The sequence below is a fragment of the Poromitra crassiceps genome (genome assembly GCF_964638095.1).
Source record: "Poromitra crassiceps genome assembly, chromosome: 3".
In the NCBI taxonomy this organism is placed as follows: Eukaryota; Metazoa; Chordata; class Actinopteri; order Beryciformes; family Melamphaidae; genus Poromitra; species Poromitra crassiceps.
Genome location: NC_139625.1, coordinates 38,198,475 through 38,224,249, shown reverse-complemented (window position 1 = coordinate 38,224,249; position 25,775 = coordinate 38,198,475). Strand labels below are relative to the sequence as shown.

The following is a 25,775-nucleotide window of genomic DNA, read 5'->3' as shown; positions in this document are numbered from 1 at the left end:
CCACGCCGAACACCGCGTGAAGTGATTGGATAGCTATTGAGAAAACAGCGCTCTGATTGGAGGAGGCGCACCGGCCGCAGCGTCACACACGGAAGCGGCATGCTGGAGGAGATAGAGGAGAGGACAACAGACAGAGCTAAATGGACATGTGTTTGAAATGACTTGGAATCAGTGCATCGAGATGAGTATCGGACCGGTAGATCTGTTAGCATGAGATGAAAATGTTAATATTCACTTGTCATAAATCGTGATTTATACAGTAGGCATATATGACTTGCACTAACGTTACTGGCTGTGCAGTTCAGATTGCCCTGCTTAAAACAAGTGCAAAAGGCATGACTACTGATGTCCAGGCACAGCATTTTATTTGACAGGTGTTGTTACTGTAAGTCTTTGGAGAGTTGAATGATGAGTTCTCTGAGACGGGTAGTGTGCAGCCGGTGGTTGTCTTATCTCAGTAAAGCACCTAGTGTAAACACTGCAGTTTCGAGGCATGACAGCCAGACAAGACCGCTCAGCACCACCCACAGTCGCATGACTGTTATGCCAGCTTGGGTCATCGATAAATATGGAGGCAATGACGTCTTGCGGTTCACTAAAAACGCCAGCTTCCCCATCATCCACTACCCCAATGAGGTGATTGTCAAAGTGCACGCAGCAGGACTGAACCCCATCGATGTCAGTATGAGAGGTGAGTGACGTCATCTTGCCAGACTAGCAGAATACCCGTCCCTGTGTGACTGGCCATTTAATATTTAGTCAGGCCTCGCTCACAGAGTTGGCATGCGCAGCTCCTCTCTCTCCCCAGAGGGTTTTCATAGTTCACTTTCTGTCTGATTCCAACTCTGCTCAGGTGTGTCCACTACTCAGGTGTCTTCCGTCAGCAGCTAACGAATGGAGCTGTTCATGGTGCTGAACCTGTGTTCACTTATGTTCACTCATTTTAGTCAGTAATTTTAGCCATTTTTGCCCATTTAGTTGACCCCATTTACCTAATAAAAAAGCCGACTCCATTAGGTCACCTCCTGCAGGGGTGTTCTTTACACTTCCTGAAATATTCAGCGCGATCACATGTGAAATGGCATAGCTGTGGCCAAACACAATTTCTGCTCACTCACACACAGATACTTCTTATTATAGGATTATTATATGATAATGGGTAACACTTTACAATACTGTAACACAAAAACTGGGTAGTTACTGAGGAACGAGTCAAGAACGAACCATTAGTTCATGAATAGTTAATGATTAGTTCATGAATAGTTAATAGGTAGTAATCCTTAATGGTAGTTACTTAAGAACTGACCATTAGTTACCATGTTAACGAACCAGTAAGTAATGATTACTTCCTTAAAAATATTTTTTCTTCTTTTTTTCTTTCGCTAGTTCATGAGTAGTTAATGTCAATGAATAGAACAAATGGTCACTTTACTTACTTAAACATGTAACCCAACTTTGGGTTAGAACCAAGGCTCTCAGTCTCCAGGCAGTGTTCAACGTAACATTTCTTTCCTCACTGGCCCACTTGGCCAGTAGATCAGAGTTTTACTGGCTCCTTGTATAGTATATTATCACTGGCCAAAAAATGAAAATAACTACCCCCCCCACCCCCGCCATAATTATTGTGATTTATTATACATAATTGTGTGGTGGTCTGCAAAAACCTTTTACATGGAGGGAATTTGAGATTTTCATTGTTTTACATTTCCATAAATTAGAAACTCCTCTATAACATTTTGAATGAGTGAGATAGCTCTCTCAGATCAAAAGTAGAGTATTTTAATGTTATGTGTCTAAAAGTAAAATGTGAGAAAAATGGTTTTAAACATTCCACAACATTGTATTTTCTACACTGGCATTGCACCAAACCCATACAAATAAATACTTCCTCCTTTGTTTTATGAAAATAATTATTCACCATGATGCACTACGGAGATGAAAGTAACCAAATCACTAAAAATCTCAAAATACCTACAAAACTAATTTTCAACCTTCTTTGGCTCATTACCAACAATGTGCAGCAGCAACCTGTGAAGGGTTTCTGCAGGCCACCACATAATTTTTGATTTATTATACATAGTAAGTACAACACTGAATTTTCCGAGGCTCCCCAGATTTTCTTTAGCTTATGGAAAGCTAAAAAAGCCGTTGGTCACATCAAGTTTGATATGATAGCCCAGCTTAAACAAAATAAAATACATTTGTTTGATGTTGAAGGTCTATAATTTTCCACTGCACTGTGGTTTGATGTTATGTCAAAATGAATCAGGCAGTCTGTTCTCTCTAACAGCCAGCGCATCAAAACACAAATTTCATTAGCTAGATCTCATCTTATATCAGGTGTAAATACAAAATTACCAATTTCAATATAGCCTACAGTACAGTTGCATCATCTCTGTATCTATCTGCATCTCTCCTCTCACTCTTTTGCTCATCTCACCTACGCAGGTGGTTATGGTGCTGCCACGCTGTCCATGAAGAGAGACCCTCTGAATATCAAGCAGACGGGCAGCGAGTTCCCTCTGATCTTGGGGAGGGACGTGTCCGGGGTCATCATGGAATGCGGCCTGGATGTGAAATACTTCAAAGAGGGGGATGAGGTAAATGGAGGGGGGAAAGAGTGGAGACGTGTGTGCCTACACTCGGTATCCACTTTATTAGGCACTCCAGCAGCCTGCACCCCCAGACAGTGAGTCAGCTCAGCTATGAATAAAGTTTGAGTGTGTAGCATGCAGACAGCGTGCAGTAAACACAAAACATCCACCCGCAGAAGCAGTGGGCGAAACCCCCCCCCCCAGTGATGAGAATGGCGTGACTTGTCCAAGCAAACCAAATCAGTGCCATCAATATGGCTGTGCAGCATGAAAGTGCCGTGCAAAAATCAGCTGCCTTGGAGGCCAATGTTGTTCCTATCAAAGTGGATGCTTAGTGTATGTGTATTTGTATGTGTTGTATATCTATTGCACCAGGGTTTTCATAGTTTGGATTTTTTTTGTTCGTTTCATTCATTTTGAAAGTTATTTTTTTCAATGAATGTCAGTTTAATTTGAGATCGTTTTCAGTGTGGGGTTTGGTATTGTACAGTTGTAGTTATTGCAGTTGTAGTTTAGTTTTAGTTTAGTTTTCATTCAGTTTCAGTATTAGCTTTAGTATTTTTGGTAGATGTATTTTTGAAAGTATAATGATAGAAGTTCAGAACAGGACGGTGTTTTGCATATGTTTGCAGCATAAATAACTTTAAACTTAAAAGAAACTGTAAACTGTATTTACATTCATTTTTAAATGCTCTTAAACTTGTGACCACTTAATTCTCTGCCCAAAATTAATTATCTTGTTTTTTGCGCATAAGCCAAAAGATGAATAAAACATAGGGGAAAATAAATGTACATTTCATGTATATTAATTATTTATTTCGTTAGTTTTACAAGTAACCAAAGCAGTGTCAGTTTTTATTTAAATTTTTATGTCAATGTTAGTTTTTGTCCAAGTTTACCACAATAGAGTGCCTAAGTCACGCCCTCTTCCGGGTTCCCCGTGGGACCTAGGGAGTGAGATTCTCCATGCTTTTGTTGTTGTTGTCCCAGTGAAATGTTCTATTTTGTGTGTGTGTGTGTGTGTGTGTGTGTGTGTGTGTGTGTGTGTGTGTGAGTGAGTGAGTGAGTGAGTGAGTGAGTGAGTGAGTGTGTGTGTGAGTGAGTGAGTGAGTGTGTGTGTGTGCGTGCGCGTGTGTGCGCGTTTTGATGAAGGCCAACTGGGCCTTTATTCAGAGTATGAGAGTGACATATGATTTCATGACAGGCCCATCATGAAGTCTTATGCAATACTCATACTCAGAAAAGCAGAAGGATGTTACCTGCTTTCTCTTTTGACTCATCTAAGCAGCGCTGAAATGTAGAGCGACTCATTGTACCGGGTTTGCGTAACTCCGCTGCTTTTGGGGCGAAGGGCAGATGCATTACTGTACAGTGAAATACAATCCCATTGTATGATAACAATATAAACCTACTGTATGGAGAGGGAGGCTAATAACATTATGAATGAAGCATCAATATGTGCCCTCTGCCCCTTTTCTGAGTGGATCAAGTGTTTCTTTAGTTAATGAATTTTCTGTTATTGTTTGCCTCCCTCAGGTGTGGGCTGCTATCCCACCATGGAAACAGGGCAGCTTGGCAGAGTTTGTGGTGTTGAGTGCCAATGAGGTACTGTTGCTGTGGAACCCTTATAGTGCATTTCTGCCTTAAGTTATGACTAATGTTGTTATTGCTTGTTTTATTATTTAACTAGTTAGGTTAGCTCTTATCTGTGTGCAAAAGTGTAATTTCATCCCATTTCCTTGTCTGTGAAAGTCAGCAATTTGGATACAAGCAGAAGTAAAGCATGTCAGTTTCAGCCTATCATGGTTGTTCCTAGGTTAGTTCTAAGGGAAACCTGCTGCAGGTCTAGCTTGGCAGTGTGCTGCTACCCACTGAAGCGCGTTAATGAAAAACCAATTCATTATTATGGCCATTTTACATGGATCTGTATAATCTGGAGTAATTGGGCGGGCATACAGCGAGCACAGCATGGAGCTGGCACCGGGCCACTTTTTCACAATGACTCGGCCGGCTGCACACAGTGAGAGGTGTGTTTGCTTTTGTGTGAGAGTTTTGGGGGCGGGCGGCGGGGGTGGCGCTGCTATTATTATTAACCGCTACTATTATAATTGTGTCGACAACAGGTGTCCCGTAAACCGAAGTCACTGAGTCACACGGAGGCGGCGGCCGTCCCTTACGTGGCGGCCACTGCCTGGTCGGCGCTGGTCAACACGGGTGGGGTCACTAAGGACAACTGTGCCAAGAAACGGTGAGGGAGCAGCGATTTTACACTGCTGCACAATATGAGGCCCCCTTGTGTCCCCTTGTTACTCGTCCCCATCCATTCCAAAGAAGCTCCCTGTCTTTGATCTAACACATTGTCCCTCTGAGCTCCCCTCTGGGCTGAGCCTCTGCTGGCCCGGCTGCTAATGAGCACTTGGAGGACATTCTCCGGCCTCCTGGCAGCGACTCAGAATCCGTCTTTATACGCCGAAGCAGCCCCGATTTGAACTGAAATTAATCCTATTGAGGGAGATTCAGGCCAACAAACGTATCCATTTGGTCATCTACAGTATTGTCAGTGTGAATCACCCTCAATAGGAGGGAGATTCACACTGACAATACTGTAGATGACCAAATGGATACGTTTTTTTGGTGCATTTACATGTCTTTTTATGTTCCTCTTCCTCAGGATTTTGATCCTTGGAGGAGCCGGAGGAGTGGGAACATTCTCTATACAGGTACTGATGATGATGAGGAGGAGGATGATGATGATGATGATGATGATGATGGTCAAGGTAGAGGAGTTAAATTGTCACAATACAAATTAATAAATAAGCTATTCCCACTTGTATAAGAGCATGATGCACCTAGTGGTCATATAAGAAACAACAGCAGTGTTTAGATAATGGAGAACACAAAGCACCAGATGAACAATTGGTGTATAAATTCTGCTCCATAAAACGTGCTGGGTTCTATTTAATACACCCTCATGACCTGGGCTTTCAAAGTGTTCCACCACACCTTATTAGGTGACCTGAATAGCTCGCATTACACAGATGCATTTGATCTCAGTGATAAATGCTATGGACACTTGCCTAAAGCAATGGATGAGTTCCCTCATCCTGCAAAAACCCAAACAAATTATATTTTAGTTTTTATTTTATTATATTTTTTTGTATTTATTATATAAAATTGAAATTGAACCAATTGCAAAAAGTTCAGAAGTCATTTCAAGTCAAGGGCATCAAGAAAAGTCAATTTATTTAAAATTTTAGAATATTCATTCCTTCTACTAATGTTGATACAGGTAGGAAGGAACATTTATGTCATGTTCTGTAGCCATGGTGATACAGGATTTACTCAAATAAAATTTAAAATAAAATTAAATGCAGTGATAATTGAAGAGAAAATGTCTAATTGTCATGTAATTTATTTACATGACAATATTATATTGACTAGATGCTGAAGGCGTGGGGGGCCCATGTGACTGTGACCTGCTCCCAGAATGCCGAGTGGCTGGTAAGGGGACTGGGGGCGGACCATGTGGTGGACTACACTACTGGACCTGTTGAGGTGCCACTCAGTGTGCTGGAGAAGTGAGTGAAACACACACACACACACACACTCTTTTGTCAATTTACACCAAGTCAGTCAAGTCAGTGACGTCACGCTAGCTACGTCCATATACCGTCTATGGGTTGGTGTGTCACCTGTGTGCAGCAACATTGCCTGTTTGTTTGGGGTTGCTGTGTCAACTGTGTGCTGGTGCGACAAGTGACAGAGGCACTAGTTGAAATGCTATACCAGCAGCATTTCCTTTAGCCTCCAACCATTTGGTTGTCCCGACCCAGTTGTTAGCAACCCGGCTGCTGCCAATCACACTGAAATCAACCCTTGTCCGAGCCACATCTCTAGGTGGGTCGCCAAGCCGAGACGGGCAACGTGGGTTAAGCCTTTCAAAAACCCCGGTTGGACCCCAGTCTGAAAGGGGTATCTCTCTCTCTCTCTCTCTCTCTCTCTCTCTCTCTCACACACCTCTACTCATTTTTCATTCTGGTAGGTGTTGGATCGGAGTTGGTGTGTGTATCAATGACTGGGAAACCCAATAGCTGTAGTCTGCTCATTAGTGTGGGAAAACCGAGCCCATAAGCCTTTCTAATGAATGTATTCACACCCAACTTTCTGTCTGCTCACTTCTGTCATATTGACTGCCCACACTCGTCCTTCGCTTCCAATCCCTCTCTGTCACCACCGTGCGCCCCCCCCCCCCCCCCCCCCCCCGCCCCTTCGTCACAAGGTTTGACCTTATCCTGGATAATGTGGGCGGGGCCACAGAGCAGTGGGCGCTGGGTCTGCTGAGGCCCTGGAGCGGTGCCAAGTACATCACGCTTGTAACTCCATTCCTGCAGAACACCGACTTGCTGGGCATCGCTGACGGCATGCTGCAGACCGCTGTCACCGTTGCGACCAAGGCCCTCAAGGTAACCACGGAGAGATAGAATGATGTGCAGGGTTGGTTTGCTGATGTGCTAGGCTGATATAAAAAATCTGATAATGACCAATGGCAGTGTCATCCACCTGGATTATATGATGGGTAACTATGAAGCAGGTTGATCACATATTATAGAATTGATCACACTGCTTATAATGCAACATTTTGATTGGATTCAGTATGCATGAATATGCAGTTATTATATTAGTGGTCAACCGATATGTTTTTTTTTCAATGGCCCAGCAGAGTAGCCAATGGCCGAGCAGTGGGGGGGGGGGCAAATACGGTTACAAGCCAAATAGCCAATCTAAGCAGTCAAAGACATAAAAAAATAATAACACAGCCTGCTCATATCATCTACCAAGTGAGCACACAGCGGACTGGAGTAGATCCTGAAATCCCCCTATGTACTGGATCGAGAATCAAAACGTGTCCCCAGGAATCAAAATGTAAATTGAATCGTGAGATACCCAAAGATTCACACCCCTAAACAAGACATCTTCAGGGGAGAGGGGAGAGAAGGAAGCGAGCCCGGGGGCAGAGAAGCAGGTTTGGAGTCAGGAGTACTGTTGTTAGTGGCTGGAGGATGTCATCCACCTTCTTAAGCTGAAAAGATACTTGACTTGGAGCCTTGCTGGCGGCAGCTAGTCCTATATACTCGACCGTCAGCTTGACGAGGGGTCATAGGGGAGTCCCCAGCAAAATGAGTAAATTGTGTGTTTCACTAGGATTTCAATGACTAAAAGTTAGCCCAAGGAGAGAATGTAGTGCATATACTTGGTAATAGCCTTCACTCTCTCCCGTTATCTCCCATCTACATTATTATACTTGGCTGTTCGTGTCAGCTGCGTCGAGTCACATTTTCGAGGAGCTGCACGCCAGCTGCGCCGACAGGCTTGCCAGCCGCGGCGCACCCCTCGGCGAATTTGGCCAGCGCTTTCTTTGACACACAAGCATGTAAAGGGTATTAGCAAAGTAAGTGACAGAATCATCAGCAGAGAGTGAAGGGGGGGAGGGTTGAGGAAGGAGGAGAAGGTGTAATACAGTTTGCTGGGGTTGGAGGCAGAAGACTGCATTTCAGAGATGAAGAAGAAAGTCTTGGTAGGCTTGGAAGGAAGAGGTGGTAGGCAGGCGAGATCGTCAGGGCGCTGCCATTTTCTCCATTTCCTCTCAGCTGCGTCGAAGGCAGCTCTGTTCTATGAGTTTGCAGAGATTCAGACAGCCAATGAGCGCGTGGGGAGGATCGAACAGGTTTAGTGCTGAGTGAGCAGAGAGTCTAGAGAGGAGGAAAGAGAGGATAGAAGAGTAGTGGAGGCCTCCTCAGTGGACAGGAGAGAGAACTGCTCGGCTGAGGGAAGCGAGGAGAGGACAGCAGAAGAGAGCGAGGTAGCTGAGAGGGTTTTTATGTTGCGTCGGGTGGTGATGGTGTGAGTGGCTGGTGGGTGGGAGGTGGGGAAGAGAGAAGACATCCTGTCAATGTGACCACAGTGACTGCTGCACATCTCTGGTTGGTGCAGTGCATTTGTGGTGCGTGCGTGTGTGTGTGTGTGTGTGTGCGTGTGTGTGTGTGTGTGTGTGTGTGTGTGTGTGTGTGTGTGTGTGTGTGTGTGTGTGAGTGCGTGTGAGTGCGTGCGTGTGCGTGTGTGTATGTGTGTGTGCCTGCGCGTGTGTGTGTGTGTGTGTGTGTGTGTGTGTGTGTGTGTGTGTGCGTGCGTGTGTGTGTGTGTGTGTCACATCTGTGCATCTCTGTTCTCAGTATCAACTCTCGACCACAGAATCCACAGTATGTAACTGACTGACTTCAAGGTGTTCAAGTGGACAAAAAACTTTCACCTCACCTTCCTTTTTGGTTTCGTGTTAAGCTCAAAAGCAAATATCTAGGCTTCATTTCAAGTTCAACTCCAATTTATTATTTGTCCCCGAAGGGCAATTTGTGTGCAGCAGATGTAAAATTCATACAGTATCACATATAAAACATAAACACAACATGGAGGCATGAGCAGCAGTTTACAGCAAGTGAACTAAGTGAACACCATTCAATTAAAACAGGCAGCAGCATCAATCTGCAAGACACATACATTAAGAATGATAAAAATAAAGGAATTATAAATATAAGTCAAGGGCTGTCAAAGTCAGCATAGGTAAGTAAAATAGATAGCAGCAACAATACATACCTCAAAAAAGTGCATACTTAAGAACCATGAGGAAACAAAAGGCATACCTAAAAACAGTGCATACTTTATGACCATGAGGAAACAAAAGCTGGTCGGCCAGCATAAACAAATAGCAGCAATAACATAATGCAATAGAGCCATGACATAGTGCATTATCTCCTCCTCTCGGCAGCATTTAAGGCCTTGATGGAAACAGGCACGAAGGAGAACTTATACCTGTTTTTTGTGGTCAAGAGGACATTTAGACGAAGGCCAGATGGGAGCAGCATGTACTCTGAGCTGAGAGGATGTGTCTCGTCCATACGAATGGACATAGCCTTCTTAAGCACCTACTTGCTAAAGATGTGATCCAGCTACTAAAATTTACCCCGGCTATTTTTGAAGCAACTCTCACAATCCTCCCGAGGGAGTTCTTGTCCTTAATGCAAAGGTTTCCATACCAGCAGATGATGGAAAAAGAGATTACAGACTCAATAAAGGCACTGTAAAACAGTTTCATCAGAGTCTTGTTGACCAAGTTGATTACAAAATGCACATATTGTGGTGTAATAATGTACTGATTCATTGCATCTAGGGTGATAGGGAAAATTTTAATCACATTAGCCTTTATTTGGACAATCACTAGTTAATATATTCATACACATTTTAATTTAAGTTACACATAGTTATTGTACATACCAAGGGCATCAATACAGTATGGCAAGCTATGGCAGCCGCCATACCTTGGCTTCTAGCTAAATTTGAGAGAGAGGGAAGGAGAGAGCGAGGGGGAGAGAGACAAAGCGGAGGGAGAGATATGCGCACGGGAAAAAAACTGCATCTGCTCCTTAAGCTTATGACATACTCCAGGAAGGCAGCGCGAGGCAGAGCTCCGCAAACCGGGAGCGCACTCCCCGCTCGGGTCGAGGTGTTCTCAGAGCGCTGCTCAGAACACCGCTGTTTACATAGTACAGTGAATGGCCCATGATAAAGTCAATGAAACGCAATTAAAAGTCAATGGAATTCCATTATGTTCAGTAGACTGAGCCCCATTCAAACGTGCGGTGCGCTCCCCTCTCTCTTTCTCCTCCCCTCTGCTCTCTCTCTCCTGCTCTCTCGCAGATGCCGAAGGAAGTGCGCAATAAGCAAATCTCCTTACTTACATCATTCTACCAATTATGTTGTTTGTTAAGCATACAGTAGCTACCTTGCAAAGTCTTTCTTGACTGGCGGTTATAGTTTGTAGTCAGAGTTACCGTATCCAGGGGCAGCTGGTGCATTTTTGTCCAGCGGGCTGTATAGCCTACTACCAAAAATTGGGCTGGATGATCTGGTTGAAATCAATATCATGATAATAATCAGAAGGATTTTCTTGATATCATTACTGTTGTTCATGCTAGGTTATTTGGAAATAAACAGTCCAACAGCACATAACTGAATTGCATATAGGAATAACTCACCAAAATTGACTATTGCACAACCGATTTCACAAAAAATGTCCACGAAGGGCATCAAGACAGATGTAATCTGAGGTGTGTCCTAGCCTATAAGTATGTTTGACTTTCTGTTCATTGGATGTAAGCCTGTGTATCCATTCGTGAATATACAAGAGTGCATCTCTTGGCCAAGATCTGTGTTAAATACTTAATTTAAGACGGCTTCTGACTCCTGGCTCCATCTTTTGATCACAAGTGGTTTTCTTCAAGTGGTTTGCTGTTTACCTTTTGGCTGTCAATTTCTATTCTATAACATAGGGGGAAGTGACATAAACATTATTTTACTTTGCAAATGATTTCAGATGCATTTCTGCATCATGTGTATTGTGAGTCACAAGGAAATGGCAATTGGATGACGTCTTGCCTCCATAATTTGGTGAATTTCTGGTTAAATCAGGATCTTGGTGGCGGAAACAACTCGAGGAAGGACTGTTGTTTGAAAGTTCAGACTTGCTCTGTGCATCACACAGAACTGTCACATATTAGGGATTATTCAATGAATCACTTCCAGCCACCCGGCCCATGTTGTTTTACATTAGAAGAGGAAAGGGTTTTCGGGGGCGAACGCCCAAAATTACACCGACGTACCGTGTTGCGCCTACTGGCTGAAGTAATTTGCTAGAAACGTGATTGATTTTCCATTAAGTGAAAAAGTAATGTTTTCTTTTCTTTTTCTTTTTTTTTACATATTTTATATAACATGTTGACATGGGTGTACGGTACGATGTCGAGAATTTAAGTCCAATTCATGGTTCTTCGTGCGACACTTTTGAAACTGCCTCTCGACAGATATGAGATCAGAATCAGATCAGAAAAACTGATCTGATATCTGCCGAGAGACAGTTTCAAAAGTGTTGCATGACAAACCATAAATTGGGCTTTTAAACCAACCAGGTGGAAAAAAAATCATATTTCCTTTAATTGTGACTTTCGTAAGAATTTCCAAAGAAATGGTCACTCAGTGGCTCTTTTGATGAGTTTTCCAAGTAAAGCTCAACTAGAAGTACTCACGAAATAGAAACTGAAGAAAAGGAGTGTGGATGGAGGGTTCCAATGGCGCGGGACAGCCCCAGATACACTTGGCCTATTGTGTCCCCCCCTCTACTAAATGCAGAGTGAGGTGTCTGTAACGAGGGCTTTGCACTGAGGGCTTTGGGTTTGGGTTGAAAGAGAGAGTGATGGTGTAGAAGTATGCAGATCTTGCGTTGGCTGTTAATTGTTTTCCATACTGTACATATCATTTAATACAGGATTTAGCAACCATCCGTGTACGGTGTCATACTCAGTCACTAGCAGCTCCTGCACAAATCTCCTCTTTCCAAGTGTAACCCGAGAGGATACTGTGTCATCTGCTGCGATGCCTTCATGGCGCCTTCTTTCCAGCACACACACACACACACACACACACACACACACACACACACACACACACACACACACACACACACACACAATGGACACCTGAATGGCCTACATACACCCGGTCCCGCACCCAAGAACTAACACACACACACACACACACACACACACACCACGCCTCCAGGTGCTGAGACAACAAAGCAGACACCATTGAATTGAGTGGAGCGCTCAGCTGATTGTTGTGTTTTTCCCTACGGTCAGAGCTTGTGCTGCAGAGACTGAGGTACAGTCAAGTCAGTAAGAAAGGGAGAGGCGCTCTCCCACTGGGAGGCTCCAGGTTACAACGCCATTCTCCTCTGCTAGCACTCATAGGGTCTCTCCAATCAGATACACTGGAGAGACCGTATGAGTGATAGCAAAGGACAATACTGTCTCTCCATTCAGATAAATTGGAGATATCCAGTGAGTCCGACTGACTCAGCAAAGATTCACACTTATCGGCTTGGTTGCTTTGACCCCGCTCAATTATCCATTGTTAGTAATTGTTTTTTTTTCTTTCAGTGGCCATTCATTTGAGTTTACGACAAGTGTTGATTGGAAATGTGTTTGCTCACTCATAGAGTTAATATGAGTATATATCTACAGTGTTAGGTGCGAACATACAGTAAATAAGCACTGGCTGGTGTAATTAACACTGACTGTGTCAGTGTTTTGGCCCAAGATGAGCGCCATATTTCTTGCTTCTGTGTGTACGGGCCATGGAGTGTAATGTTCAGTAAATGCAGACATAACGTCACATGCACAGCAGAATACTGTCAATGTGAAAGCAGGAAACAATAGGAAATGAATGTACCGTTGTGGGTTCATAGACAGGAAGCGGCGATACACACCTCCAGCTTTCACACACACACACACACACACACACACACACACACACACACACACACACACACACACACGTGTTTGAAACTAAAAGGAAAACTAGAGCGCCGACAACTGGTTCAGTAGTCAAAGCGTCCTCATTTCCAAATGGGCCTGAAGGCAACATACACACACACACACACACACACACACACACACACACACACACACACACACACACACAAACACACAAACACACAAACAAACACAAACACAACAAAAGATGGAGAAAAGTCATTTTTCCTTTTGTAGCGGCTTCACGGGAATCCCACCCAGGCTGAATGGGGACAGAGTGCGAAAGTGGGCTGCGTCACTTGAGCTCTTTCTTTCGATCGAGGCCTACATTGAGGAACTGGAACATCTAATTATGTAAAAAGCAAAATGAATGTACAGTGTGTGGGACAGTAGCGCTTGAGGCCAGGGAATCCCAGCGTTTGACGTTGAGTCAGTTTTGGGTTACCATTGGTGGATGGATGTGTGGTGGTATTATTGGGTAGTCCAGTGCCAGTCAGTGTGCCATACTGTTTAAGGAAAGTAATTAATTAGAAAAGAATTAAGGCAATGTGTATGGTTCATGTTGGCTTGCTAGATATGTATTTAGAATTCTTTTAATATTTATGGTCACATGGTTTCTTGGTGTGGCTAGAAAACTGCCACTCAATCTATTGCTTCATGTTTTATTTTTCCAGCTTACCGGTACGCACAAGACAAATGAGATCAAGTTGAAGTAAAGTTACCTGTTGTCTCATCTGGTTTCTTCCAGCACCTGACTAAGGGAGTTCACTACCGCTGGGGCTTCTTCGCACCTAATGGCCCCGCACTGGACGACATAAGGGAAATGGTGGATGCAGGACAGGTAGGGTACACCTGTTCTGATTTTGCATCACTGTTTTACATGGCGATCGTTCGATAGATAGTGTACTTTATTAATCCCCTGGGGGAAATTCTTGTGTTACAGCAGAAGCCAATGTCAGTACATCTCAGTAAAAACACACAAGAGAAAAGAAAAAGCCAATGTCAAAAATATGTCAGACATAGAAACCATGTCAGAAACATGTAAAAAAAAAAAAGCACAGCATTTAAGTTACCCTATCTACAATAAAGTTAAATAAAATAAGATAAGAAATTGCACCTGTAAGCACACATGTTCTATGTGGCCAAAATGGACATTGTGCAACATCATTAAAAGTGACATACAGATTGTGCAACAGCAATGATGAAATGAGGGTTCACCAGCGTATCTATGGGAGGGGTGTGGAGGAGAGAGGGAGAGGGAGTGAAAGGAGGAGTCTGCTCTCCCTGCATGTACGTGACTTATTATATACGGTGTGCTAATTGCAGTGGGCACAAAATACCTCCGGTAACGCTCTTTAGTGCAGGGAACAGAAGAGTTGTTTCCTCAATATGTTTGATATCCTCACACTCACTCCCTCCAACTCAGCTGCACCTTTAATAGGTTCATAGAAATGAACGCCTGTTCGGGGGCAGGGGAACTGGGGGAATAGAGAGCCAAAGTGGAACGTCACTTCCTGCTTCAGCACTGTACCAGAGATTTTCATCCGCCATTTATTTTCCCATACACATTCCGTAAAATGCTTATAAAAATAGCAACTTTAACATTTCACTCGGACCAAAACGTAAAAAAATGCGGGTTTAAAGAAAATATTTTTTCGATGTTGTTTTTTTAAGTGAGTGAAATGTTCTATTGTCTCTCCCGATTCTAAATATAGCCGAACCGTTTGGTTTGACCAAGTAAAACTGTTTTTCTAATCATTTTACGAAATGTCTATGGGAAAATAAATTGCGGAAGAACATCTCTGGTACAGTGCTGAAGCAGGAAGTGACGTTCACTTTGCCTCTCTATAGTGTGATCCTCCCATGCGTTACATCCTGCCCGTGAAACTCCTCGCTGTCACTGTCAGGTGAAAAGAAGCGGCTGGCGACTGCACATGTATCGGAGGAAGTATGTGCTAGTCTATGGCTCTCCCCAGATCGGCAGAGGAGGTGGATCAATGACCGGGACAGCAGGGGGAATTGGCCAAGTACAATTGGGGAGAAAAAACTTGATATAAAATAAATAAATATTGGTGATCCTGTAGTTTGTAGTCCAAGTATCATCTAGAAAAACTAGACAGTTTGGAAAGCAGCTACCTTGGAAAATTGTTGTTTGGTTCACAAATGCACACTCCACCTTCATTTTGGAGAATTCTGTATCGAAGAAGGTTCACATACAACTGTGAAACACTGAAGGAAATCACATCTACCAAGCGTGGCTTCCCTCACTAAATTTGTCATTTGTGAAAGTTGGGGAGACAGAAGCGTTCTGCATCAACAAATCCTGTGACCTCATCTTTTCCGTATCATCCCCAGATCCGGGCTGTGGTGGAGGAGCAGTTCTCCTTCTCCCAGGTTCCCCAGGCCTTCCAGAAGCTGGAGGGGGGTCACGCCCGAGGGAAGACTGTGGTCCAGATCAGCCGAAGAGACGGAGATGACTCCTAGCACTGACGTCCCTCATACAATTACTGACATCCTATGAGATCATGCCGGTGTGCAGAATGTAAATTATTATAACTGTGTGCCTGTCTGTCTGCATTATCCATGAAAATAAAGACTTTTTCTGAGAAGAGAGTCAATTGCCAAGCTAACCAATCTGGCCAGAAGATCAGATTTGTCACTCGGCCTTCAGTTTAAATGCACCTATTTTGGCAAGAAATGTCTGTTTTATATCTATATTTTATGTCAATGTCAGAATATCGAAAAGCCGTATTTCTGGCATATCATAAAATAGAACTTTCCATTTCCAGAAAATGGTAATTAAAAAATAGAAATGTGTGTGTGTGTGTGTGTGTGTGTGTGTGAGAATTAAAATAATAAACATTACCGTTTAAATTGAAATGTGTCATAACATTCAAAATTTGAAAACTTAATCTTAACGTTCAAAATCAAATATCACAATATTTTTGACCAAATACCTCGATATTGATATAGCTATTGTAGGGATGACTAATTGGTGCTTTCACAAAATATTTACACAATGAGATTTTTGATAAATCATTAGTAATGTGGATATAATGACTAAGTGGGTAAAGCCAAATAACAGATACAACCGTGCTGTTATTGTGTGTAAGTAATAGGTGTGTTGCTTCATGAGATGGCCTCTAGTTTCCCAGCTGGGTGGTGTTTGGACCTTCAAGCTTAAACAGGACACCAAGTGACTTTAAACAAACATTCAAATGAGAAGTGCGCAGACAGTTTACTGAGCCGCGGAGCAGAGAGGTTATGTTGTGAAAACTTTGATAAAGAAGAAATTACATTCTTTCCTATTTTCATCCCATTGTGAGTAGTCTACAATGTGTGCAAGTGAATTCAACTTCTATGAAATAGCTGTTATGAGCGAAGCTAGCCTCCTGTTTTTCTGCCTCTCCACCATGTTGACGTTGACTTTTTCAGACCATGGGGAACAATGTTAAAGTGATGAACATCATAGCGCTTCCATGATTGCTTTCACCTGTCATTGTCTTTCATGCTCATATGTCATCTTTCCAAAAAGGCCTTCAAAACCCACCTTTTCACTGTTGCTTCTGACCTATAATCTTTTATTCTCCAATCCATTTTATCTTATTTTAAAGTTGTTTTATCCTGCGTTTGTAAAGTGTCTTTGAAAAGCAACAGTGAACAGTGAAGCACTATATTAATATAGATGTACATTACATTAACATAAATGTAGTGTACATCATTACATTACTAAACATATTTTGAGCTGTGGCCAGAAGATCAGAGTTGTAACCCGGCCTTCAGTATAAATCCAATAAATAATTTGGGATTTTGTCTGAGTTTTATAGCTACTGTACATTAACATGTCAAGAAAGCAATGACATTTCAACTCTCCAAAAACAATGCATGAAAGAAAATTGCATCTTTATTTATTTTTTCATAATGTAACAGCTTTCTCTTGGAACATTCACATATTTTACAGTCAATTCAAAACAGTGGTAAGCATCATTACTGCAGATCTTGAAATTGATCTAATCTTAAACGTAATAAACCTGATGCTTATGTGCAACCTACTGCTGTAAACTACAGTTTATGTAAAAACCTAGAGATATCAAAACTTTACAATAGGTCATTGTGGATCTACAGTAATTACAAAAGGAAAACATCTTTGCCTAAAATGTCTTTGGAGTGTCTAGGTCCATGGAACTTCATATTACATTTACTGCTATCGATAGACAGAATATATTGACTTTTTTCAACACAGCTGATGATGTGAAAGTATGATCAGAAAACAGACATGTAGAAGAAAAGTACCATAAAGGAGGAGAGATGGATGCAGCATCAACACAGGGCGGAGTTCTCAGTAAGTGCAGTGAAGACAGGGGGAGGGGTACATGGATTCTTTGGCATACTGTGAGGTACAGGTTTCCTACACATTTTTCAATTAATAAATTGCATACTTTTTCCAGACCTTGATTTGTTTTGAAGATTTTGTCTGGTGTTTAGTATGATTTATGCAGATATACATCTTGCCGCTGCTAACTAGGTCATATCACTGTACAGATGAAAATTCTTCTTCACAGCGGCAAATATCAGAATATGTGAGATGATTGGCAGGGTTCCTACACACTTTCCATTTAAAATGTCCATATATTTCCAGGCAGACCCCATGTTTTTGACTGGATTTGCTTTTGGTGGGTATTTGATATAATGCATGCTGACAGTAGCTGGGTAATATGAGCATCCCTCTATCTGAACATTATCCTTCACATCAACAAAAACCTGTGGACTCAAAGTGGGTCTACAACATAAAAGCTATAATTATGTGTATATCAGACATGAACCACAACATTTTCGATACGTTTCCAGACAGTTCTTCAAATTCCCAAACTATTCAAAACCAGGAAATGATCAAATTAATTTTTAATACTTTTTCAACCTCCGTAGGAACCCTGGAGGTAAACAAAACAACTGTCCTAACATTTCTACATTCATTCAAGAAAAGAGACAATACTACTGTAAGGTTCGCTATGCCTGGATTTCGACATCTCACCTGCATCAACACTATGTTATTTAATTTTGGTTAATAGTTCCTTTGGCAACACTCACCCTCAACATAAATGAACCAAAATATCACATTATGGAACTATATTAGCATGAAAACTCTGTATGTGGGTTCCACAATAGAGCTGCATGGAGCTCAGTCCCCTGGTGGAGCTGCAGCAGACGGTTCAGTCCCCTGGCAGAGCTACATTAGAGAGCTTAGTCCCCTGGCAGAGCTGCAGTATAGAGAGCTCAGTCTTCTAGCAGAGCTACAGTAGAGAGCTCAGTCCCCTGGTAAAGCTGCATCAGAGGGCTCTGAGACCCATGGCAGAGTTTGTCTAGAGAGTTGAGACCCATTACAGAATCTCCAATGTCCACTTTTGGTTTAGTTTCCTCTCATCAAATGTGTTGAGGATCACCTGGTTCTTGTCATATTGTTGACCACCTGGGAAAAGACCATAAAAACAGTAATTATTTTCTTCTTCCTTATTGCACACCATGAGACAGTCAAGACATAATTAAATCTGGTTCTGATGCATTCACACTATTCCGCAGATTTTTACATGAAAAGTAAACTGCATGATGTGGACCACTTCTTTATGGCTGAAGAAGAGGCAGTTGAATTTTTTCTAAAACGACTAGGCTAAGTATGGAGCAAGCACCGTTAGAAAAATGTATAGTACGTTGTCTGCATTGTGGGAGTTTCTGCGAAGTGTTTTTAGAATTGTATGCATGTACTGTTTGCTGAAAAAAGCAGCTGGTTCTTATGGAAACAAAGTTCAAATAATTAGCACAAAAATGTGGTGAAACGAGCACTTTTCCCCACGAGTGCATCCTAATTTGTCAAGCACTGGATCCAGATATTCCCCAGCAATATACAACCGCACTTCTTTAGTAGACCAGGAGGTGGAGCCATTGGATTACAACTGAAAAGCAGATGAGATAAGCCAAAGATATGCGACCTTTGATCTCCAGGACCAGATCAGGCTTGAGGTGGCAGTGCACCAGGCCATCTGGCGTGACGCTCCACAGCTGGTCATCCTTGCCTCGCTCTGGGGAGACACAGAGCCTGCTGCCTGCCATCAGCACACTGCCCGTAGTCTGAAGGCAGCAGTCCTCCACCAGCTGGAGACATGGAGGAGGTACAGATGTTTTGACAAGCATTTCACACATCAACTCAAATGAGGAGAAAAACAATCATAACAGGATATTATGGCTTAGGAAAAAACTCTGCTTTGAAAACTGATATCAGAATGAACGCTGGAACAAAGAATGCTTCTAAATATGATGACAGTGCATAAACACACATTTCAACACTGTACTGTAGTTGGTTTACAATCAGCTCAAACTGAACTTTTATAAAGAACCATCCACAGAGCGATCTGTCATCCTATTCATTTTCCAATAGGGATTACAGTTCCCACTTCCCTATTATTTCCTGTTTTGAATGTTGCTGTCATCACATCCTTTCTGGTAAACAATGAACCACCCACAGATGAGCATGAGGAGATACAGTGAGCTGTCCTGTAAGCAGTGCTTTAGTTGAGAGTGGAGGTGGTATAGAGTGAGCTGTCCTGTAAGCAGTGCTTTAGTTGAGAGTGGAGGTGGTATAGTCAGGTACCTTGCAGGTAAGCTGCCCGTCCTTATAGAGCCAGACCTGCTCCATCCCCCCGCTCTCCTCCACGACCTGAATCCTCATCAGCTTGATTTCATCCAGGGTGCCGGTCAGGGACATCACAAGGCCCGTCTCCTTGCTCCGTAGACGGAAGTACATCTGCCTCTGTTGGGGGGAATCGTGCAGAACCACTTAGTTTGATTTGATTAAGCTCACCAAAATACATCATTATGATTGGTAACACCCAACGTCACGACATTAAGTCTCAGAATGAAAACGACACAAGTAAAGTAGTTTATTTGCAGTTCATATCAGCCCATACCATACCCCTCCTTTCATACCTGAAGTAATGGGCGCAGGGATCCTATTCGCTGCCAGCTGCTGAACTTGCACCAATCGCCCACTTCGCTGGGCTGCAGCAGTATCTGTCGACCGCGGTAGTTGCCACCCTCATACAACACCCACCTGGACAGAAGACAACCAATCACACTCTGTTGCTCAGTTTACATATGAAAATGTAATGGAGGGAAATCCAAGACAAATGTATATTCTATATTCTATATACATATGGGCTTAATATTTGAAGTTAAGACTTGATTTATACAGTTTGTTTCAACACTCAGTGGGTTCCTCACATCACTTTGACATGTTAATGGTACTTAATGAGAACATGTCCAATTCTACCAGCTAGGCTGGTAGAATTTCATGCATTCAAGGTAATGCATCCCTGTTTAACCCTATGTGGGTATATAGAGACATTCAATGCTTTCCCACTGTCCCTTTGCATGCTCTCAACACAGTGGCAGTGAAGAGTTTAGGGAAAGGTTAGAGTGTGGAAAATTTGCTGAGGTGAAATTCAAAATCCTTTTAATATTAGATCATACAATGCAAATATTTACTCAATGTTTATGCTTAAATTAACCTGAAGAAATTGTATACATACATTCCACCATCCACCACCAGGGAGCGTATGTGTGCATCCATGCCTGCCTGTGCTAAACTGATGGCGCCGGTCGTCAGCACCACCCTGCGGCCCCTGCAGCCTACTTTACTGAACAGGACGATGGAGGGCAGAGAGAACTCCTACAGAAGAGAGAGAGGGGATTTACACTATTATTGTGTGTTAGCCAACATACATGCAACCAATATTCAGGTATATTGTTTTTTAATAATCAAAGTTATAATGTTATTTATGCCTGTTTATATAGTGTCAGACACACACACACACACACACACACACACACACACACACACACACACACACACACACACACACACACACACACACACACACAACTCACATGTCCAGCGGTCTGTATGGAGCGGATGGTAGAGTCTGGGGATAGGAAGCCCATAGCCTCTGTGTGTGGGTATTCTCCCTCCTCCAACACATACATGTTCTCTGTGAACTGGCCTCCTTCATACGCCACCCAGCTGACACACACACACACGCACGCACGCACGTGCACACACACACACACACACACACACACACACGGATTTAATACTGATACCTGTCTTGCCAATAGTTCAGTATCATAATTTAAATCACTCCTTAAAACTTTTATAGACTTGCTTTTATGTAATTTGTTTGTTTCTTAATTCATCAATGTCGGGTGATGACCCTCGCATCTCCAAAATATCAGGAACTAAGAATAACAGGTTTGTTTTCAGCTGTTTTGAGTGGGTGTTATGAGCACAATGAGTCATACAATTTCCTCAACTCATTCAGCAGCATGGAGTTATGGTTTTCACATGATAACAGCGTTTTTTTGTTTTATATAAAAATATTAATATATTTGTCTTTCAACTTACTTTCCCCTATTTTTGATCCCCATTACATATTTTACTATTGTCGTTATGCCTTCTTGCAAAGCACTTTGTAAATTCTGCTTTTACATATAAGTACTACAGTACTTATATAATAGTATTAATATTAATAATAATAGTCACTAATATTTGCTACTAGAATGTCACTGATATTTCACGGCCATGTTTGACTAGCGCAGCCTACCTGCCAGCCAGAACCCTGCAGGACCTCGGCAGGAAGTCGTCATCCAGAGCGGCTGCACTGTCATCCAGGACCAGCAGCTTTCCCTGGAAGTCTGGCTCAGAGAACAGCTGCACCTATAACACACATCAACACAGCCTTACTGACCCAGGGACAACACACCACCAGCATGGCAGAGGGTTGAGGAGAAAGTGAAATTAATTGATGACTGTCCAGACTCACCTTGAACTTGCTTGATTCTGTCAGTGCGTCCTGTAGAACAGATATGGAGGTGTTAGAACAAAAACCAACCTCCTTGCAACAGACACTATTTGTTTCAATTTGTGTCTCAATATGTCTGGTTCTAATATACTGGTTCCTACTTGTCTTGATCTGGGGTTAGACCGGTTTTCTTCAATTGCATATTTATTGTATCACTGCTCAATATTACACTCTTTGCCTATGGGACGGCCTTAAAGGTGCAATGTGTAGTTTTTTGGCGGAATTTGGATTTGGCAGAAATGTAATATAATCAAAAATATTAGTATATTATAAAGAGTATAATCCCATGAAAATAAGATTTGTTGTGTTTTGCTTACCTTACAATTAGCCCTTTATATCTATATAGGAATGGGTCTCTCCCTCCACAGAGGCTGCCATGTTGGATTCTATATAATTGTATTCAGTTGGTTGCAATCTGCAACCTCACCACTAGATGCCACCAAAAACGACACACTGCACCTTTAACCTGAATTTATTTGAATCCAACATTGTGTATGTATGAATGTGTATTATCATTATTATAATGGTATACAGATTTCCAAATTCTTTGACAAACACTGAATACAGTACTTGGATTTTTTTGGGGGCATGAAAATTGTGAAAGTTGAAGAAATGTACTACTTTGGCCTTGTCCTTGAAAAACTTGTGTTGGCTGAATCCTATCATTAGCTGTTCCTACTGATCTTGAGAATTCCTTACGTAGACGACAGGCTGTATGGATGAGATCTTGAGGTTGTGGGCTCCCCAGTCCTCTGGGCTTGCGTACAGGCCTTTCTCCAGGACGTACAGCTCTCCGCTGAACCCGGGTTTCTCAAACGCCACCCACCTGCCAACACACAAACCACATGTTGCCACGCAAACTGGGAAACTGACGGTGACAGATTTATTTATCGGAATTTATCGGAAACCAGATTTGTTTTACATAAAATAACAAAAGATAAAGGTTATACTATAACTTCATGATCAGAATATGTGCCATATCGTTGTGTGTAGCCGCTGGTTCTTCTCGCACCAAATCACTGGCTCTAACTCTATCCTATCGCTAACCAAACAGGAAGTCTGTACCTCTGAAATGCAGTAAAGCAATTTAGCAGGTGAGTAGATGTAGAGTAAACATCAGAGTATTATGCAAAGGTGGGATAAAGGTAGCCTGGGTAAACCCAGCCTCCACGTGACCTCTATGTGCTACATAGCCTGTGACATCACGTTGAAGGCTGGGTTTACCCCGGCTAGGATAAAGGTTGAACAAACTTGCTGCGTAGCTTAAACGTGCAGTTGGCTGATAGACAAAACCTTATGCTCTGCCATGTGTAATTAGTACGAAGGCTTTATTTTGGAGGATCCACTGACTTAGAAAAATGGTTTTAAACATATTTAAACTTTCCAAAGATATGAACAATGGGCAAATATTCACAGGGCTTTAGAGCTGATGTAATAGCATACCTGAAGGCAACATTCTCACAAACTATATGGGGAGAGGATTGTCAGTTGTGGGTTTTCAAAACTGGATTTACTGCTTACTGTGTGTATTCTGTGTTCTATAGTCGCCTCACCTTTCTTTGCTGAAACATCTCAAAGGCATTTAATGTATACATTTGACAGTAACAGTAGTTAAGGATTAACTTTGAACGCATCGATAAGAATCCTAGGCCTCCAGAGAGGGATGTTGTTTTTTTCTATACTTAGGTAACAGCCAAAAGACTTGTCACATTTGTGTGCTCTGGGGCTGGGTGTGTGTGCCTGTGCACATGTCTACGAGGCTTCAAAGAAACACTTAGTCATGTCTACAAGGTGTGATGAGAAGCACACGCCCCAAAAAATTATTAAGGGAAGCACAGCACATGCTGACTGACAGCTATTTCCTCTGAGCACAGACGTGGAAAACAAATGCCTCCAAATCCTCCACCTTCCCAATAAGAAACTAAAAACTCCTCAATTGCCAATGATCTACTCTGCAACCCTAAACACATGGTCATATTTAGTGTTGGTCATGATGTGGGTTATCATCATCATCTATATAAAAGGGAAGAAGTGGGCTCTGGGTCTCTGTTTCAATTTTTGTTCCACATTGGATGATGTCATCAGTGATGGTCACTCGAGCAATTGTCACAAGAGGCCCAATGTCACAATGTCTATGACATGCGAAGTTGAGCAATTGTATGCTGAGTGATGTCACTCGAGCACTCCATGATGTGATCAGTGATGGTCACTCGAGCAATTGTGATGTTATCAGTGATGCGAAGTTGAGCAATTGTGCGCTGCGCATGCCAATAGAGCAGGTGAGGCCACGCAGCAGCCGAGCTGTGGGTGAGACCACATAGCGTATGCAAGCCCACGTAACGGGCGAGCTGCAGGGCAGCTAGCAAGCCTCAATCGAGCGCGAGCAGCACGCAAGATTTCTACTTGGTTATAATAACAGAAGCCAGATAGGTATGACTTACACTCCACCCAGGACACTGACAGACTGGGTCTTGGCACCGAAGCCAGTGTCTTCCATGTTGAGAACGGGACCCAGCAGGTCGACGTTGACACCCCGCTCCCCGAAGTCCTGCTCACTGAACAGCTTCACACTGGGGGTCAGGAAGTCCTGGGGAGCATAATGACACAGCCAAAAAGTGAATTGAAATCACACTTCTTGTAAAAACATGAATTGGAAACTGACTTTTTCAAATAGATTAATGTACAGAACTGGGTAGTTAGCATGAGCAGAGATATAAACAGCATCAACAGACAATCCAAGGAAAACATTTGATGATACTTACTGTGCGTATGGGACGAAGTGACCGGAGTCCGTCCCAGTAGCCACTCCAGTCACTGCAGTGAGGATACTCGCCCTCCTCCAGGACGTACTGCTGGCCCTCAAAGTCCTCCTCCTCATAGCCCACCCAGCTACAAGGACAAAATACACAGATACAGTATATGAAAAAACACTGTAGAGTAGATGAAATTCCACTGGCATGGCAAAATTTCTCTCTTTATTTAATTCACTATCAATAGAAAAACATAACCATTTACTAGCTAGTTGCAAGGCATTACAAATTTCTTACACATATGAGCAATTCAGACTTCATAATGATTGCTGTACAATTGCTTGATTGCTGTTAGTCTAGCATCGATTTGGCAATTTTCTTGAACCATAATCAGCAGGATGAGGAAGTAACTGCATCCAATAACATCCAATTGTCACAGTGGGTGGTGCATTCCAAAATGTCACTATTCTAGTAGCTAATTTGACAACAGAAGCTGTAAAAAAAATATATATATATATTTGCCTGCTGGTAGTGGAGACAAATGCATCATTCCCATCTGAAATTGACAGGTGGCTAGTGATTATTTCCATTAAATCAGAGATACTTACAGGCCACCAAGTATCTTGAGAGAGCCAACTGTAGACAATGTATTCTTCCCAACATCCCCCTGGGTTTCTTCCTCCTCTCTCAAGCTGTACACATCACCCTCCACCTCCATGCACTCGCCGTCAAAGTTGGGCTTCTCAAAAACTAAAGCCTGAATGAGAGAGGAAGGAGTCTCTTGAGAATGTGTGTTTTGGACCATGCTTGTTTCCAGGTAGGAAGTCATCCATTCCCCAGATCCCAATGAAACTCATCTCACACCTGTCAGTCAATGGGCTTCAACACACGTCTAACAGTACAGACTGACTGTAGGCTGTGAGCAGACAGCGTACAGGAGACGACGGTTGGAAATATTTCTAACTGGAAAAACAGCGCCCTCTTCCTCTTTTGTGCCATAAAGCAATCTCCCTTTGTGCTGTAAAGCATACACAATGTAAATGCAGTGTGTGTGTGTTAACATGGTAATGATATATTCAGTTCAGTTCAGTTCAGTTCAGTTCA

The 25,775-nt window shown here is 42.6% G+C and overlaps 2 protein-coding genes across 2 annotated transcripts in view; one reads left to right on the top strand and one right to left on the bottom strand.

Moving 5' to 3' along the window:
• The first annotated feature begins 125 nt into the window (after positions 1-125).
• Positions 126-15,689, top strand: rtn4ip1 (reticulon 4 interacting protein 1). The gene is made up of 9 exons (XM_083632526.1): positions 126-691; positions 2,449-2,600; positions 4,131-4,199; positions 4,718-4,842; positions 5,266-5,314; positions 6,036-6,172; positions 6,874-7,057; positions 13,761-13,853; positions 15,368-15,689. Exons 1-9 carry the CDS (start codon positions 406-408, stop codon positions 15,494-15,496), a joined length of 1,224 nt encoding a protein of 407 aa, XP_083488652.1. The 5' UTR covers positions 126-405; the 3' UTR covers positions 15,497-15,689.
• A 1,207-nt stretch (positions 15,690-16,896) lies between these two features.
• crybg1a (crystallin beta-gamma domain containing 1a) overlaps positions 16,897-25,775 on the bottom strand; it is a gene marked incomplete at its 5' end in the record, with an annotated part of 55,604 nt that continues 46,725 nt past the window's right edge. The window contains 12 exons of the mRNA XM_083633010.1: positions 16,897-18,479; positions 18,997-19,159; positions 19,656-19,814; positions 19,991-20,114; positions 20,593-20,732; positions 20,951-21,083; positions 21,664-21,776; positions 21,883-21,912; positions 22,621-22,747; positions 24,363-24,508; positions 24,684-24,810; positions 25,280-25,428. Of these exons, the coding sequence (XP_083489136.1) occupies positions 18,391-18,479; positions 18,997-19,159; positions 19,656-19,814; positions 19,991-20,114; positions 20,593-20,732; positions 20,951-21,083; positions 21,664-21,776; positions 21,883-21,912; positions 22,621-22,747; positions 24,363-24,508; positions 24,684-24,810; positions 25,280-25,428 (1,500 nt within the window). The 3' untranslated portion in view covers positions 16,897-18,390. The remainder of the gene's footprint in view (positions 18,480-18,996; positions 19,160-19,655; positions 19,815-19,990; positions 20,115-20,592; positions 20,733-20,950; positions 21,084-21,663; positions 21,777-21,882; positions 21,913-22,620; positions 22,748-24,362; positions 24,509-24,683; positions 24,811-25,279; positions 25,429-25,775) is intronic.